At 32.3% G+C, this 16,024-nt stretch overlaps 4 protein-coding genes across 6 annotated transcripts in view; 3 read left to right on the forward strand and 1 right to left on the reverse strand.

Moving 5' to 3' along the window:
- LOC120169432 (golgin candidate 5-like) overlaps window positions 1-16,024 on the forward strand; it is a 45,412-nt gene that overhangs the window by 5,329 nt on the left and 24,059 nt on the right. The window contains exons 1-3 of one of the 3 annotated variants that reach the window (XM_039177574.1): window positions 13,554-13,674; window positions 14,088-14,319; window positions 15,059-15,969. In XM_039177574.1, coding sequence (XP_039033505.1) covers window positions 14,169-14,319; window positions 15,059-15,969 — 1,062 coding nt within the window. In that variant the 5' untranslated portion in view covers window positions 13,554-13,674; window positions 14,088-14,168. Of the gene's footprint in view, window positions 1-13,553; window positions 13,675-14,087; window positions 14,320-15,058; window positions 15,970-16,024 lie in introns of those variants that run through there. The other 2 variants (XM_039177575.1, XM_039177576.1) reach the window with 2 other exon arrangements.
- LOC120169436 lies at window positions 15-1,033 on the forward strand. The gene has a single exon (XM_039177580.1). The coding sequence runs from the start codon at window positions 559-561 to the stop codon at window positions 892-894; it is 336 nt and encodes a 111-aa protein (XP_039033511.1). The 5' UTR covers window positions 15-558; the 3' UTR covers window positions 895-1,033.
- Window positions 1,413-3,566, reverse strand: LOC120169435. The gene is made up of 3 exons (XM_039177579.1): window positions 3,059-3,566; window positions 1,884-2,068; window positions 1,413-1,800 (listed from the first exon to the last, which is right to left on the reverse strand). The coding sequence occupies exons 1-3, from the start codon at window positions 3,506-3,508 to the stop codon at window positions 1,797-1,799; spliced, it is 639 nt and encodes a 212-aa protein (XP_039033510.1). The 5' UTR covers window positions 3,509-3,566; the 3' UTR covers window positions 1,413-1,796.
- Window positions 10,205-10,784, forward strand: LOC120169869 (dynein light chain LC6, flagellar outer arm-like). Its single transcript, XM_039177951.1, has 2 exons — window positions 10,205-10,399; window positions 10,623-10,784. Exons 1-2 carry the CDS (start codon window positions 10,262-10,264, stop codon window positions 10,782-10,784), a joined length of 300 nt encoding a protein of 99 aa, XP_039033882.1. The 5' UTR covers window positions 10,205-10,261.

Below are 16,024 nucleotides of genomic sequence, written 5' to 3' on the forward strand. Positions count from 1 at the left end.
TGAGCTGCCCTCCTTTATCATCCATAATGCTATCCTTTAAAAAGAAAATTACCGTTATTTACCAAAAAAAAAGGATACCAACATAGTCAAACAGTACCAACTCAATCGCCCAAAGTTGTCATCACATCAGATTTACATGATTGCGGTAACGATTGAGTGATCAATTTTTTACATCGATAATATTAGTGATTGGTTCATTATTTTTGAAACTTTAGTGCTGAAAGGAAAATTTTACCATTTACGTAGTTTATAAGTTGAATTAAAATATAGGTTATTCCCATAATATTACATGTTTCTTAGCAGGAATATTTGAGTATTGGACTGTTGGGCCTGGGAAAGTATAGGCTGACAAAGAGAAATCCCCAGGGCATATGGGTGTAGCTATAGGTCTGTATTTACGCAATGCTCTGTTCTTCCGGTAAATCGCGATTCCAATTTTGCGATTTTTAAGTCAAGGTTTCACGTCGTTCTGAATTTTCCAATTACAAAAATCCTTTTCTCCTCCTTGAAGTTTGAGGCTCATTCTTCTCAACCATTTTGAAGAAAAAAAAAAGTTTCATGGATGCCACGAGAGGGCGAGAATCCACGGAGTTATTAGACAAGATCCTCGCTCCATGCCTTGAAGACGCGGGTCTCGAGGATTGCGCTCTTCCGCCGGATTCCATACACGAGGCCTTCCTCAAAGCTGCATCCGCCATCAAATCACGTTCCAAAACCATTTACTTTTCCGATGATGAAGTTGAAGCCGGATTCGTAGACAACGATCCATTCCATAATGCAGTGGTGGTCGCAGGGTCTTCCCACCCTCCATCAGACTCGGTGGAAGCGAACGAAAGGCTGGTTGTCGTTGTTGGAGGCGGTGGTGGAGAACCGGTTTCGAAAAGAATTGTCTAGATGATGAATTGAAGTGTTTGAAGATCGAAGAGAAAGAGATCCTTCTTCTTGATGCTTAATCTAGCTTCTTTTTCTTGAATAGTTTAGATCTAGCTGGTGCTTGCTTTAGCTAAAGTCATGGAAGTTTATGCAAACGTCTTTATTCTCGTCGTGTACTATTTTCACTTGAATTCGATTATATGTTGTTCGATAAATTTTAATATTTATTTTATTGTGTCATCATTATGCTTATAGATTAACACTATTTTGTTTGAAATCTCCTCTATATTGACATTCCTTAGCAAAATCAAGCACAAGAACCTCTTATATCGTCTATAAAATATAAAATTAACTTACCTTTTTTTCCCATACGTAATATAGGATAAGGGGAGGTATGAAAGTAGGTTGGCCCCCAACGCCAGATTGAGAGCAACTTCTGTGGAACTTCCGAATTATGAAATGCTCTCGGTAGGACTCGATCCCACGACCATAAGGTTAAGAGTCTTGTGCTCTACCAACTGAACTGGACAAACATTTTTGTCTATACATTTGTCTTATTTCCAGGAACAACTCAAAAGACTAAGCAAAACAATAAACAATTACACCCAAAGAAAAGGAGATTGCGATTCTTCATCTTGACCAAGACTTTCAGTCATATGTGCATTCGTATTTCTTGAACTTAATGAGCTTGGTTTTCATAGAATCGATGACCAGAGGGCAAGAAATTTGTTTCCGGTGCTTCGTTCTCACGAGTTTTCCGACCACGTATCCTCTCGACCGGACTTCGAACTTCAGTATCAACGGAACTTCAGCGGCACCATTTTGTGTAAACGTCAAGCTTGATCCAGCTCCATAAAGTGGTACCTTTTCCCATTCCAACACCACTGATACGATCCTATGGCTCTTCCTTGGCTGATAATATTTCAGCTGCAATCGATTCGAAACACTTTCATTTCACTGCATTGCAAGGTTTACAATTGAAACATGTTCGGGATTTCGAAAAATCGTACCTGACCGGTTGCGACGGTGATTTCCGAGTATGCGAGATTGACGGGGTTAGAACTGACGTGAATGCCAAATATCGTAGCGGGGTTGTAACACCCATCTTCAAGGTGCCATTGATAGTCAGCATTCTTGTTGGAACCCCTGAGAAATCCGAGCCTTCCCCAACGAAAACGTTGTGCACTGCCAAGCTCTGCAAGACTCGCATTCTTCTTCATCAAATCAACTCAACATAGAAAGCCAAATGATGTAATATGCAATATGCATTGCAGTTGAATACAAGTGAAAAAACTTATGATTTATCTTGTTCTAAGGTTACTGTCAACTAAGGATGGGTATTTAACTCGGATCCGACTTAACCAATTCGTATTGGACTTGATTCGATTTTAAAACTTGATTCGATTAAAAAAAATTCAAATTCGAACCGAGTTATAAAATAGTATTCGCATAACTAAAAAAATTTAATAATTAGTAGGTGGTTTTCAAGTTCGAGTCAAATCCCTCGACTCTGTATGATATATGTATACCACATGAAAAACATATGAAGATATATACATCATATACAATTAAATAAATTGTTTAAATTAGAATCGAAAAATATCATAATAGTATAAATATTTACAACTAAATTCAAATACAAACTCGAACAATTCCACTTAACTCGAATTTCATAAACTCGACTCGACTCGAAAAAATTCAAACTAAAGTTTGAGTTATAAAATAAAAATCATCGATTAACTCATTCTTACCCAACTCGACTCAATCGAAAGGATGAAATAATTAGAGTTTAGGATAAAAATTCAACTCACATAAAATTAAAATTATTCCTTATATAATTAAATAAAATTATAATAAAATCACTTTTTATATTATTATTTATAATTAAGTCGTTATTTCATCTCATAAAAATTGAATTTCAGATTTGAAGAAACTGTCTTATATCGAGATTGAATCAAATACAATGGTTATGGAGTGGTTTAATTTCTTATGGAATGAAGTACAAACCAGACCTAATCTAATCCATGGCTATCCTTTTATCAACTTTAATGAACTTCTGATATTAAGACAAGGAGCTCAATTATTCTATAATTTTTCGAAAAGTTATCTAAAATGGGATTCGAAGTCCAATGTCAATCATTGTACAAATGTTTTAAGATAAAGGATGATTAGCAAATGAACATACCTTGACCACGATTTCTGCTTTGTAAGGCCTACTGGCACCCCAAATGATCAAACAAAACACCGTGAACAAAGCCACAAAGGTCAAGAGGGCAATCAAGGCCTGGAAACGCCTAACGAAGGCCTTATCCTCGAACTCATCGTACGACCCTTCTTCCATTATCACCCCACACTCAGGCCACCCTTTATCATCCCTCTTCCGCCCACCTTTCCTCCCGGACGACGACCGGAATATCCCCGAGAACCTGCTCGCCGACGAGTTCCTCGAATGACGTCCGACGGAAGAAGGGTGCGACGGCGACTCCATCGGACTCGGTTGTATCGTCGACGACTTGTCGCCGTCGTGAGAGTCTCGAGATGGACTTTGCACATAGTAGACTGGACGTTTCGGTGACCTTGACGGCGATGACGGAGCTAGGCTTGTGATATCTGATTCTGACTTCGTAGACAACATCTTGTTTTGGTTTATTTAAAAAAAAATCTCAGAATTCGAGTTAGAAGAAAAAGAAGATGAAAGAAGAACAATTCAGTTCACTCTGTTTCTGTCTGTCTTTTAAGCTTGCAGACAGACAGTATAGTAATCCAGAGAAGGACAAACCTTTTTTCCTTTTTCTTAATATTACACTTAAATAAGTTTCTATATTATTTATGTAATACAAATTGTTGACTAATTAAAATTTTATTATATTTAATCATGTTTGTAATATTACTTTTATATTCATATGTTTTCTTCAATATTTTTATATTCGTTTAATATAAGCCATGTTTGTTTTATTTAATATTTTTATACGTATTTAAATCCATTAAATTTTTTCATAAAATTTTAAAAAAATATATAGGATGATGTAATTGAAGAAGAGGTTTGGGTTTGGGACCATACCAGGCACTTCCCACTGAGTGGTAGGTTCGGGAACAAGTGTCGGCAGCAAATAATTTTTGTATTTTGAGATTAAATTAAAATATTGATAATTTATTGCATATATTAAAGGAGGTAGCTGTAGCATACATATATTTTGATATTATTATTTTTCCTCTCGATTTAGAGGTTTCGTCTTAACGAACTCGAACTGATATGTTTTGTATACTTGATTTTAATATGTGAGTCTTCAAGCAAATTTTTTTTATATACATAAGGACTCGAACTGTAGACCTTAAACGATATTAAGTTGCTTACAACTTGAATCAACCCTATTAATATATATTTTGATATTTTAATTCAATTTATGAGTTTAATTTGATAATGATTTTTGTTTTGAAGTTAGGTTTATAAATCTGATCATATCTAATTTGGTACTTAATTTTTTATGGTTCAATTAATTTTTTAGATTTAATTTTTAAATTTAAATTGTATTTGCGTTTAACTTAATGACTTAAATATGTATAAGTTATTTATTATAAATATTAATTTGGAAAAAATTAATTTATACTAAAAACTTAAGTCTAAGTATTTGTATGGATAAAAAATTTAGATACTAAATTAAAATTTAAAACTAAATTAAAATATCTAATTATATCATAAAAGCTTAAGATCTCGTACAATTATTTAAAAAAAATGAAAGTGTATGAGACATGGACTCTTTTTAAAGAAATTAATTAAGTATAAGATTTTTTTATTCAACTAAATTCTCAAATTAAGAATTTTTTTATTAATTCGAAGTAAATACATACAATATTTATTCAAAAATAATTTTCAATAATTTGACATTAAACACTTACACTTTTGACATTTTTAATGCTCGAACTCGGGACCTCGAAGAATAATAATAACTTTTTTTACCATTGAATTCACTCGATTCATGTTCAAATTAAGAAGTTGAGTCAATTAAATAATTTAATATTCTTATCGAGTCTTAACAATTTTTATGAGATATTCTATCAGTCTATCGCATAGTATGCTATAATTCTATCATATAAAATTTACATATTTTTTAAAGAGATTTCCTAAAATTATATTAATATTCTAAAAAAATTAAAATTTTAAAAAAAATTGATTTAACGATTGTGATTAATAAAAAAAGTAAATTAATAAAATTTTGGAATATAAAAAATAAGTGTTTCTGGCCCCCATTAATTTTTTAAAATAATTGACAAACTACCTAATTTTGATTAGATTCCTTTCCTTGACTACCTTTGCCCTTGTTTCTTCTTCCAACTTGAACGAAACTATGCTAATTTATTAATTATCTTGAATAATTGCTTTATTATATTATTTTAGGGTATAATTAATTTTATTTCAGACTTATTGTGTTTTATCGTGTGTTTAATTAGCACCACAAATTCAAAATATTTTATTATATTCAAATCATTTTTATTTTTTATTAGTATTTAAAACAATATATTTTTCATGCTAAGGGTTTAATAAGGCATAAATTAGAGACTACAAATTTATTTGAGTACAAATTTAACATTATCTCTTATTTGGTTGTAAATTGAAAATTATCACTTTATTTGATGTTATAAAAAATACAAAAGCTTATATACATAAGGCGCCATTGGATTTCAACTTTTTATAATAACACATAATCTCTCCGAAATAGTGTTATATATATGGAAAATTCTAGGAGGTTCGACAAATACCGATTATTATAATTAACGATTGACTACCATTAATTTAATTTATAAAACTTTAAAATTAAAAAGTAATTTATAAAACTTATAAATTAGTTAAAAAATTAAACATAAAATATTTAAAATAAAATATTAATTATATTATTTTTTTATAATTTTATTTTAAATGATAATTGGATCAAATATTAATCCTTAAATTAAAAAACCTCAATTTTTTTTCTTGCTTTGACACGACAACAACAACGACATGGCGATAACAGTGAAATTGACGATAGTAATAACGACAATGACAACAACGATGACGACATCAATAGTGATAATGGCGATGAAAATGACGTCGACGACTTCAAAGAAAAAAAGAATTTAAGGATTAATATTTGATTTAATTATTATTTAAAATGATATTATAAAAAATAATATAGTTAATATTTTATTTTAAATAATTTATGTTTATACTTTTAATTAATTTATAATTACACATTGAGTACTTTATAATTTTAAAGCTTTATAAATTAAATTAATAATGCTAATAGTTAATGGTGCTCATCGGTGTTCTCGAGATATATATATGATTTTATACATTTTATGTAACACCCTAATCCAATTCGACCAAAAGATCATTGAATTACGGTGTTTGACGAAACCACGTAATCGGCTAAACATTTTATTTTGAAAATGTTTCATGAAAGTACCATCCATAAAACTTCAATACCGGCAAGAACAAAATATAAGTATTTAATATGGGGATCTCCCGATATAAGTCTCCAAAATATATCAATAATTTAAATGTAGAGTTTATGACTCAAGATACAAATAAGGGTCTATGGCAGTACATGCCCTCTAAAATTCTCAAAACGTATTCTGAAGAAGTCGAGTATGGAATCCAAGTCTGGTGAAGAGCTCTTCAGTTGGCACTTACTGACCTGCGCACGGAACAAATTCCATACGCTGAGCTCACAAGCTTAGTGCTTTAAAAAATAACCAAGTTGTACTACATGCATTCAACATATAAGCATGATACAATATAGTTATGAGCAAATTCAACACTCAAGAAAACAATAAGTATCATGGTGTAGCTCGGGGTCACACAACATCGTAGAACTCACACCCCTCTTTACTTACAACACTTAAAGAAGATCTAGGTCACCTAGCATCAGTGTCTCCTTCACACTCGGGTCAAGTTCGGGTCACGAAGCATTGACACTTACTTGACTAGTTTATTCCTCTAAAGTACTCGGGATGTGTCCGGGTCACGTAGCATTGGCAAAACATCCAATTAGCATTTAAAGTTTCCAAGCACTAGATTAAATATATTCGAATATTTTATACATGTAACGCTCACGTTGTCAACAGACTCGAGTGTCCTCGTCGTTTCCTCAAGTATCAAACAAGGCTAGTTTTATGTCGATTTATTTCATAACGTTATTAGTTGAGTTTGATCATTATCATTAGTTTTTGGGTTTAAGGTTTAAGTAATTGTGTAAATCAATTAATGGACCAAACTAAACTCATTCAAACATGTTGATACCAAGACAACATTTCATAACACTTTAGACCTTTACTGAATTAATTTCCATCTTTTCCCATCGGCAAAACAATGAAGGGAACAATCCTTTCTTTCGAGGGATCGATCCTTTTCCCCGAGGGATCGATCCTTTCTTCTGAGGGATCGATCCATTTGAAAAGTGATTGATCCATTGCATAACAGAGAGTTTGGGATTGATCATTTCGATCTAGAGATCAATCCTTTCCCTTAAGGGATCGATCTTTTTTGGAAAAATTATTAATTCGTCGGAACATGCCTATTTGAGTCACCAACTTCCATACTCTAGGGACAAGATGAACGTTTGGGTGCTATAATATCACTACATATCTTTAAAATACACAACAAAACTCATTTCATGCCTTAAACCCCACCCAAATGCAAACAAAGGCTTATACACACAACATGCATCAAAGCTTAACATTTTGATCTACAAGAAGTACGAGAAAGTTAGAAATGTGTTACCTTTCACCTAAGAATTGCAAGAACAACTCCAAGCTCACCAAAAAATATCATTTCCTTTGCCTTGATCCCTTGAGCTTTCTCCCACTTCTCTCACTATGAAAAATCAATGAAAATGAGTTACAAACTCATTCAAAGGTTCAAGAAGGTCATACCTCAAACTCCTAGAAACGCTTTAGATGTGTCAAATATCTAAACACTGCCTACACGGGGGCCATTGGTATCACTATCTGCTTCTGCATTGTAAGATTTTCAATCACCAAATTTTCCAAAACAAATAGATTTTCACCATTGCATGCCTTTTAAGCTCTCAACCACCATCGGTGACTTCTCCCCACAATTAGATGAAAAATAGCATTTATTGTCATTGCCAATTTGAAAGAAAGAAAGAAAAAAGCGTGAGGAGTGATGCAGGATTTGAATCTCGATCTATGATGTCAACAAATAATAAATTTATTTTTTTATCGACAAATACGAAATGAGGATGCTAAAGAACCCAAAATTCCAAAACCTCTCTTAAACCTTCATTATGGTTTTTCCATAGCCATTTCTAGCAAAAGAGCACTTGAATGAAATCTTAGAGAAAGAACTCTTCAAGTCTTACCTCAGATTTCTTAAACAAAGAATTAGGCTCTCAAAGCTTTCACCTTTGAACCAAATTGTGAAGAGAAAGAAAAAATGGAGCTTGGAAGGAAGAAGGGAAGAAGGGAAGAAGGGAAGAAGACAAGGTGGATGAAAAAAGAGGAATGAGAGAGTTCTGCCCGGTTAAATCACCCTTCTTAAATGATATTCAGCCTTTGAATAAATTTTGGGGTTAATTACAGTCTTTATCCCCTCATTTGGTGTACACTTTTAAAACATACATTTTTAGTCTTATTGGTTTCAAGCCCTACCCAAACAACTATGCATTGACCCAAAACTCTTAAATGGTTTCCTTAATGCATTTAAACTCACTCGATTTTTTTACCCAAAACTAATAACCCGAAAATCGGGGCATTACATTTTGATTTATTAAATAATATTATAATTTTTTTATTATATAACAAATATAAATATGAATCCATCAAGTGGTTTTAGTGATTAAAAAAAATATTGTTCTTCTTAGAAGTCTTAGATTTAAGCAACCGTGTCTGCATGATGTATGCGCTTGAAAAAAGTTCTAAATATATACTACCTTATAATCACCAAGACTATTAAAAAATAAATAAATATATATATATAGTTAATGAACAAATACAATTAGAACTAACCAATAATCAATAATATAATATTATAAATAATTTATATTTAATTTTAAATATAAACTTAAATAAATACATTCAATTTAATTTAACTTAAATCTTATAAACTAACTTCAATTTAAATAAAACTCATGGTTAGAGTTATGGTTGTACGTGCTAGGCTTGTAAACAAATCGAAAGTTCAGCGAATCATTCGACGAAAAGTTCATTTATGTTCATTTATTTATTAAACGAACAAACATAAACAAAATTTTATGTTCGTTTAATTAAATGAACGAACACGAACAAAAGACTCGTTCGTTCATTTACGTTGGTGAACGTTCGATAATCTGTTCATTTATATTCGTTCATTTATGTTCCTCTGTTTATGTTCGTTTATGCTCGTTTGTTTATTCGTTTGTGTTCTTCTGGCCCGTTTGAAATATAAAGATTTAATAAATTTTAACTTTAAACCCATTAATATTTTTAAACTCAATTAATTTTAAACCCAAATAAAAAGTACTCAAATCAATTAAAGAAATTATAATCCTAATATTACTTGAAAAGAAAAAAAAACTCTTCTCAAATATAAACCAATTAATTTTATGTTCGTTCGTTTATATTCGTCTACGTTCATTTCTATTCGTTCGTTTGTGTTTGTTTGCGTTCGTGCATTTATGTTCGTTTATCAAACAAACACGAACAACCTAAATTTTCTTAATAAATGAATACGAACAAAAAATTTCATTCGTTTAGTTAGTCATATTCGTTCGTTTGTTCAGTTAAAGTTAAACGAATAAACATGAACATATACTCGTTCGTGTTCGTTTACATCCTAGTACGAAATAGTTAAGTCAAGACTAGTTGTTAAGTTTCTGTTATACAGTAACTGAATCTATTAGTTCAAAACAGGCTTCAAGACGTATATATAAATCCATCATATTTCACTTAACAAAGTGAGTTGGTTTTGAGGTTACTTTTTAAGATTTGTCGATAATATTTCACTCATAAATTCAACCAACTTAATTTTTTAACCGACTCGATTGTTAACTCTCTCCTACTTCAATCAATAATTAAATAAAAACATAAGCAAGCGAACCTAAAAAAACAATAACAGAAAGAAAAGGGGTTATCCTTATGGGCAATGAAAAGTAAATAGAAGAAAACGGAACGATAAAAAAGGCCCTACGAGAGGGATAAGCACAAAAGCGTTGGCAAAATGTACCAACTAACCACCCTGATATTACCTTGTTTGTACTTAATATAACCCCCTTAGCTCCTCCACTTTTGGGAAAATATCAGAAAAAGCCCTTCATTTGTTTCGTATTTTGCCTTTTTTGGAACTGAATTTGGCATAAAATCCCAAACCAGGATTCATTGTTTCTCTGTGAAACAAAAGAGAAGTAGAAGAAACATGTTGGAAGGAAAAGCATTGGTAGAAGACACAGATATGCCATTGCAGATGCAAATCCATGCTATGTCTTCTGCTTCTCAGGCTTTGGATCACCACGATGTATCTGATTACAAATCAATAGCCGGATACATCAAAAAGGTATTCTTCTTCTTCTTTCGAACCGAAGGGATCAGGACAATCTTCTCATGAAAATTTCAAATTATCATATATATAGATAAATTTTTTATACTTTTTATTGGTAATCTGCTTTCATCCTTGAAATTTTATAAGTTGGTTCCCTGACATCAAAACATCAGTATTTTTTTGCATGGTTTTCCAGTGGTTTAAGTCCATTGAAATTTTGATTTTTTTGGGATGACAGGAGTTTGACAGCAAATATGGGGATGGATGGCAATGTGTGGTGGGTTCAAAGTTTGGGTGTTATTTCTCTCATTCTAGAGGGACCTTCATTTACTTTTCAATGGAGAGTCTCAAGTTCCTCATCTTCAAAGTGGCTTCATCTTCAACCTCTCTATCCCATTGATGTTCAGCCCTGTAATATGCATGTTTTTTCCTTTTATTTCCATACGGGTATCCTCCACCTATACAATGATAAAGCTTTACCATTAAGTTTTGCTGCATTATCATGATCTCTAACTTAAGATCTTTGTTAAAGCTGAAATAATCTTGCACCATTTATTTTAAGTTATAATGCTAAAAAATTGTTTTTAGCTTATCGTTAAATAATCACTTCGATTCTTTTGTTGAAGTATTTTGGGTTCCATCGTTTTATTTTGTGGCTGAGTAAGTATAAGACAATATATGTTCAAAAATAATTTTCTATCATTTGAGATTGGACTCCCTTGACATTCTTATTATTTAACAAATTGCTCATTTTCCATCGAGATCACTTGATTCGTATTAGTTAACAAATTGTTAATGCTTCAAGATAGATACATTTTTGTCTAAAAATAAGATTTTGGAGTCCAAAATGTTTAAAAAAAAAGAGAGAACATGGACCAAATTGACTATTTAGTCAAACATTAGAGATTTTTTGTCATAAAATAAAATTTTAGAGACTAAAATTAGAAAGAAAAAGAACACGAGTCAACGTGTCTATTTAGTTAAATGTGATATTTTTTTATAAAATACATTGATTTAAATGTTTGGTGTTGTTAAGATGGACTTAAGAATGTGTATCCTTTAAGAATTTTAAATTCTTATAAAATTTAGATAGTTTTTTTTTATATTTTATATTGATGATCTAATTATATATCACTTAAAAATTTATAATTATGCATCCTTCAATTTTATTATAACTTTTTAAATGTTTAAACATATTAACATAAAATCATGTGTCGATATCAAATGTCTTCTAACGTTTTGTTTTAAACATACCTTGGAGTATCCAATTGCAAATCAAATCTTAAATGAGTAAAATGAGAAAACTGCGCTTAAAAAATTCCCAATATTGTCCATATTGAACATTCATAAGTTAAATTCTGAGTTTAACTACAAGATCACACAACTTGTACGAAATTTGATGCCAACTCTTCAGTTTATTCCGGTGCCGATATGCATCGACATCGACTTGGCTTCTTGCATTCCGTTAGCTTAACCCATGCTGCAAATCAGTCGAAAAAAATTAGAACGACGTCAGTTTCCTCGATCACTAATATTGCAATCAATAAACACTAATCATGAAATGGAGAGAGTAAGCGTTACTGTTTGCGGTCATCGTCGGAGGGATACAAGGGCACGGGAAGGGGACATAGAAACCAATCACCGGAAGCATCTTCGCAGATAGTATTGTGTGATCTTCGCACGGGAAGGCTTGTATTGGTCGTGCACCTCGATCTTCCGAATGCATTCGCAGATAGTCTGACGAGTTTCGAGTTGGGTGAAGTCGAAAGAATAGTACGTGAGGTGCAAAGCATTGCAGCACTGCCGATCGGGTCGGTCTACTTGGCCCACCAAGTATGGGTTGTAAAGGTTTAGGAAACCCTGTACGCAATCCTCGCATGTGGCTGCTCGAGGACGATGAAACGCCCGCACGGAGCTGAAACTAATGATGGACACTAACCCCGAACCCCATAGAAACGAAGAGAAACGTATCGTTTTCTTCTCCATTTTACAACTCTTTTTCTTTGTTACAGTCTAAAAAAGTAGGATGAACAATTTTTATACTGAAACCTGACTACTTGCTTCTCTTTTGATAGGGCCTGTAAAGTTGAAATATTAATGCACATAATTAATGTTTAGATTTCTTGTATTAATGCAAATAGTTTAATTTTGGTGAGTATTCTCTTTTAATTTATTTATTTGAGTGGAATCCCACCTGTCATTAATTCTTAAATTTTAGTGAGAGTTGTATTGTACCTCTTAAGATTTCTTTTAATATTTCTCTTTATGATCAAATTTTTTATAGATACAAATCTTTCGATCAACTATACTATTTTAATATTACTTTTGATAGACTCACATGATATATCAGAGTTAAATATATTATATGACAATCATATTAATGCTCATATGTCCTCCAAGGGTCATTCGATGAACTTAACTTTGAGATATGCTATTTGTCTTCTTAAAAGAATATATTTCACAGTTTGAATTTTCGAACAAACATTAAAATAATTTCAAATTTGAGAGTTTCAAATCTAAAAAAAAATTGTAGTCTTTATTGTTTAATTTTGTAGATTTTAAAGAGACTTGATAAAATTTAAATCAATAAAGTGATAGAGGATAATAAAATAGTTCGTTGTTATTTAGAGTAGTTGCAAGAGACGTCAAATAATGAAGGATTTCAATGGTGAAAGACTAGAAGATTTCAATGGTAAAAGAAAATGGATGAAACTATAATTTTAATGAAGAAAATGAGGTTAAATAAAAAAATTATTTTAACTTCCATGTTATAATATCAAAGTGTTATGTCATCAGTCATTAATGAATTCATAATAAATTGATTTTTTAAAATCAATAATCAAATTCAAATCGATACAAAAATTAAAGTTTAGTGATTAATATTATAGTTTATCATATAATTAACAATAATTATTCACTTTTTTTTCATGTATTTATACTTAAAATATTATTATTTTAACAAAAATATATTCATTAGAAATTATTTCGAATTAACTTTGTTCACTTTCTCCTAATTATAAAATACTAGAAAATATTAAAATGAGTTGAAGGTAAAAAAATTGAAATCTCGTTTTTACTCCAAAAAAAAAGAAAAGAAAAACTTCAGTCCCTTGGAAAACGACGACGTACTAGCTCAAATAAGTCATCTTCATCCACCCAATGACACAAAGAAAGAAGCAAAAGGTGGATCGACCCCATTTCTTTCGGCTGCTTTCCTCGATCTACCGAGCTTCTCTCTCACTCTATAAACTAAATCTTCTTTTATCTGAATTTCGCGCATTTTCTATCAGGTTACGCTTCTCACTCATGCTTCTCCCCCTCCCGATAATTTGAATCTTGTGTTATCGTTGGATTATGGATTATGGATTATGTACATGTATATATTATTTTATCTCGAACCAATTTAAATGCGTATTCTTCTTAGTTCTGATGTCCTTTTCACTTTATTTGATTTCACTTATGAGTTATTAAGATGAATTTAATCAATCGCAACCCCAATTTCTCGTGGTTTTTTCTTCAAATTTCCCTTTTCCTTTTATCAAGTTCAGTTTCTCAATTCTCAGCGTTCGTATTCTTTTGATTGGATCGTTAATTCGTAATTCTTACCTGGTACGCAAGTTTGGATGTAGATCTTGTTGGGTTCTGATTTGAAAAAGTTGGATCATTGTATTTTATTTTAATCAATTTATTTGTGGAATGTCAATGTAGGGTTTCTGATGTGCTTGAATCGGTGGATTTGAGTTTTCGGATCGAGCTGTTTTAGGTTTTTATAGTTAAAAAAAGGATGGCTTGGTTCAGCGGGAAGGTGTCCTTAGGGGGCTTTCCTGATCTCGCCGGGGCAGTCAATAAACTCCAAGAAAGCGTGAAGAATATTGAGAAGAATTTTGATACAGCTCTCGGGTTTGAGGAGAAGTCTGAATCAAGCAACAATGAAGGTACTTTTTTTTACATTGCTTACATTGTTGGTATTTTGTGTAATATTCAAGCTTTTGGATGCAAATGTCTAGTATAAACCTATTTTAGGTTTTGCATTATGATATTAAGTTCATTTTGGTAAATAGTAACAACGGGTGTTGTCATAGCTTGTGTGAATCATCAGGTTACTAAACTAGAGTTGTAAAGTTTGTTAGGCAAGTGACATGTTGCAAGTAATGCACACTGCTTCAGTTCCATGTTATAGGATGTCAATTAGGAAGCCTAAGTTGTAGTTTGCCTCTACTGCCTATTGCAGCGCTAATCTTGTAGTTTTCCATTCCTGAATTATCCTGTGAAGGGTTAACTTTTCTACTGTTTTATTTGAGTTTGGAATAATAAAAAAATACATGCTGTTTGTTATCTGTGTCTGCTTTACTTCAATTTCTGTGGAATCCAATGGACCCTAGTCCCTAAATTAGGTTACTTATTTGCTTCCATTGAAATGAAGTTATCATCATATTACCTTATTTTGTCACATTCCTTGCATAAATAGGTCAATGCTGATCTCATGCTTAAAGAAGCACTACATACTGTTGCTTGTTTTTGAACTTTTTTTGTCCACGAAGTCCCAAAAAAGACGATGCTTCTAATGGCTTATCATTTCTAATATTTTCAATGTTGAACAAATATTGTAAATGGAAGTTATAATGCGGGTTTTGAACCAGTCATACTTATGGCTTCCTGTCTGTATTCTTCCAGCTTCAGGATTGTGGTCTTCGGACCGAAAACCACTATTTGACCCAGTTATGTCCTTTATGGGTCAGAAAAGTGAGGAGACTGAAGTTGAATCATCAGAAAAACTTGAATCTTCAGACAGTCCACCCAAAGTTGAGGAAAAAGAAAAGGCTGAAACTGACAAATCAGGTCATTCTCATGTGAAAACCACTGTTGAAGAAGATAAAGAAGCTGTCAAGGTAGAAAAAAATAACGAGCATTCAGAGGTTGTGGAGAGAGCAGATACTGTGACTTCGGACCCTGGTAAATCTGAATCTGAATCAGAATCAGAAACAATTTCTGCAGAGCCTTCTGAATCTACCTTTAATAATGTTAAGTCATCAGATTCTCCAGAAAATGAACATCAGAAAGAAATTTTAGATGTAGTACCCTCTGCAAATTATGAATCCAAGGAAGCCAAACTAGATATTGCAGAGGTAGACACAGTTGAAGTTACTGAGGCTGTGCCGACCGGGTCAAGGGATGCTGTAGACATGCATGAAATTAATGATGAACGAAAGACACAAACAGAAGAAACTTTAGAGAAAGGTTCTCTAGTTAAATATGAGGAATCAATTGACAGCCAAGCTGATGCTGGCAATGGCCCTGATGAGCCAATGCCTTCAAGTTCACATTCTGCTATAGTAGAGGAGACTAACAGTGCTCAGGAACTTTTTCTGTCCACTGAATCGGTTCTTGAAAATGATGAAAATGCTACAAGAGTTGAAGTGGACCGGCAGATTAATGATTGTGAAAATGATGCTAAAGAAGATATACGCTTGAGTTCTGCCAGTGTCTTATCTAACAATGCGGATTCTATCCATGAATTGGAGAAGGTGAAGATGGAACTGAAAATGATGGAATCTGCATTGCAAGGTGCTGCAAGACAGGCTCAGGTACCTAACTTCTTCCATTGTTTTGCTGTGTTGTTAATATTAGAAGTTCACTAAT

The sequence above is a fragment of the Hibiscus syriacus genome, unplaced genomic scaffold (genome assembly GCF_006381635.1).
Source record: "Hibiscus syriacus cultivar Baekdansim isolate YM2019G1 unplaced genomic scaffold, ASM638163v2 tig00111769_pilon, whole genome shotgun sequence".
Taxonomy (NCBI): domain Eukaryota; kingdom Viridiplantae; phylum Streptophyta; class Magnoliopsida; order Malvales; family Malvaceae; genus Hibiscus; species Hibiscus syriacus.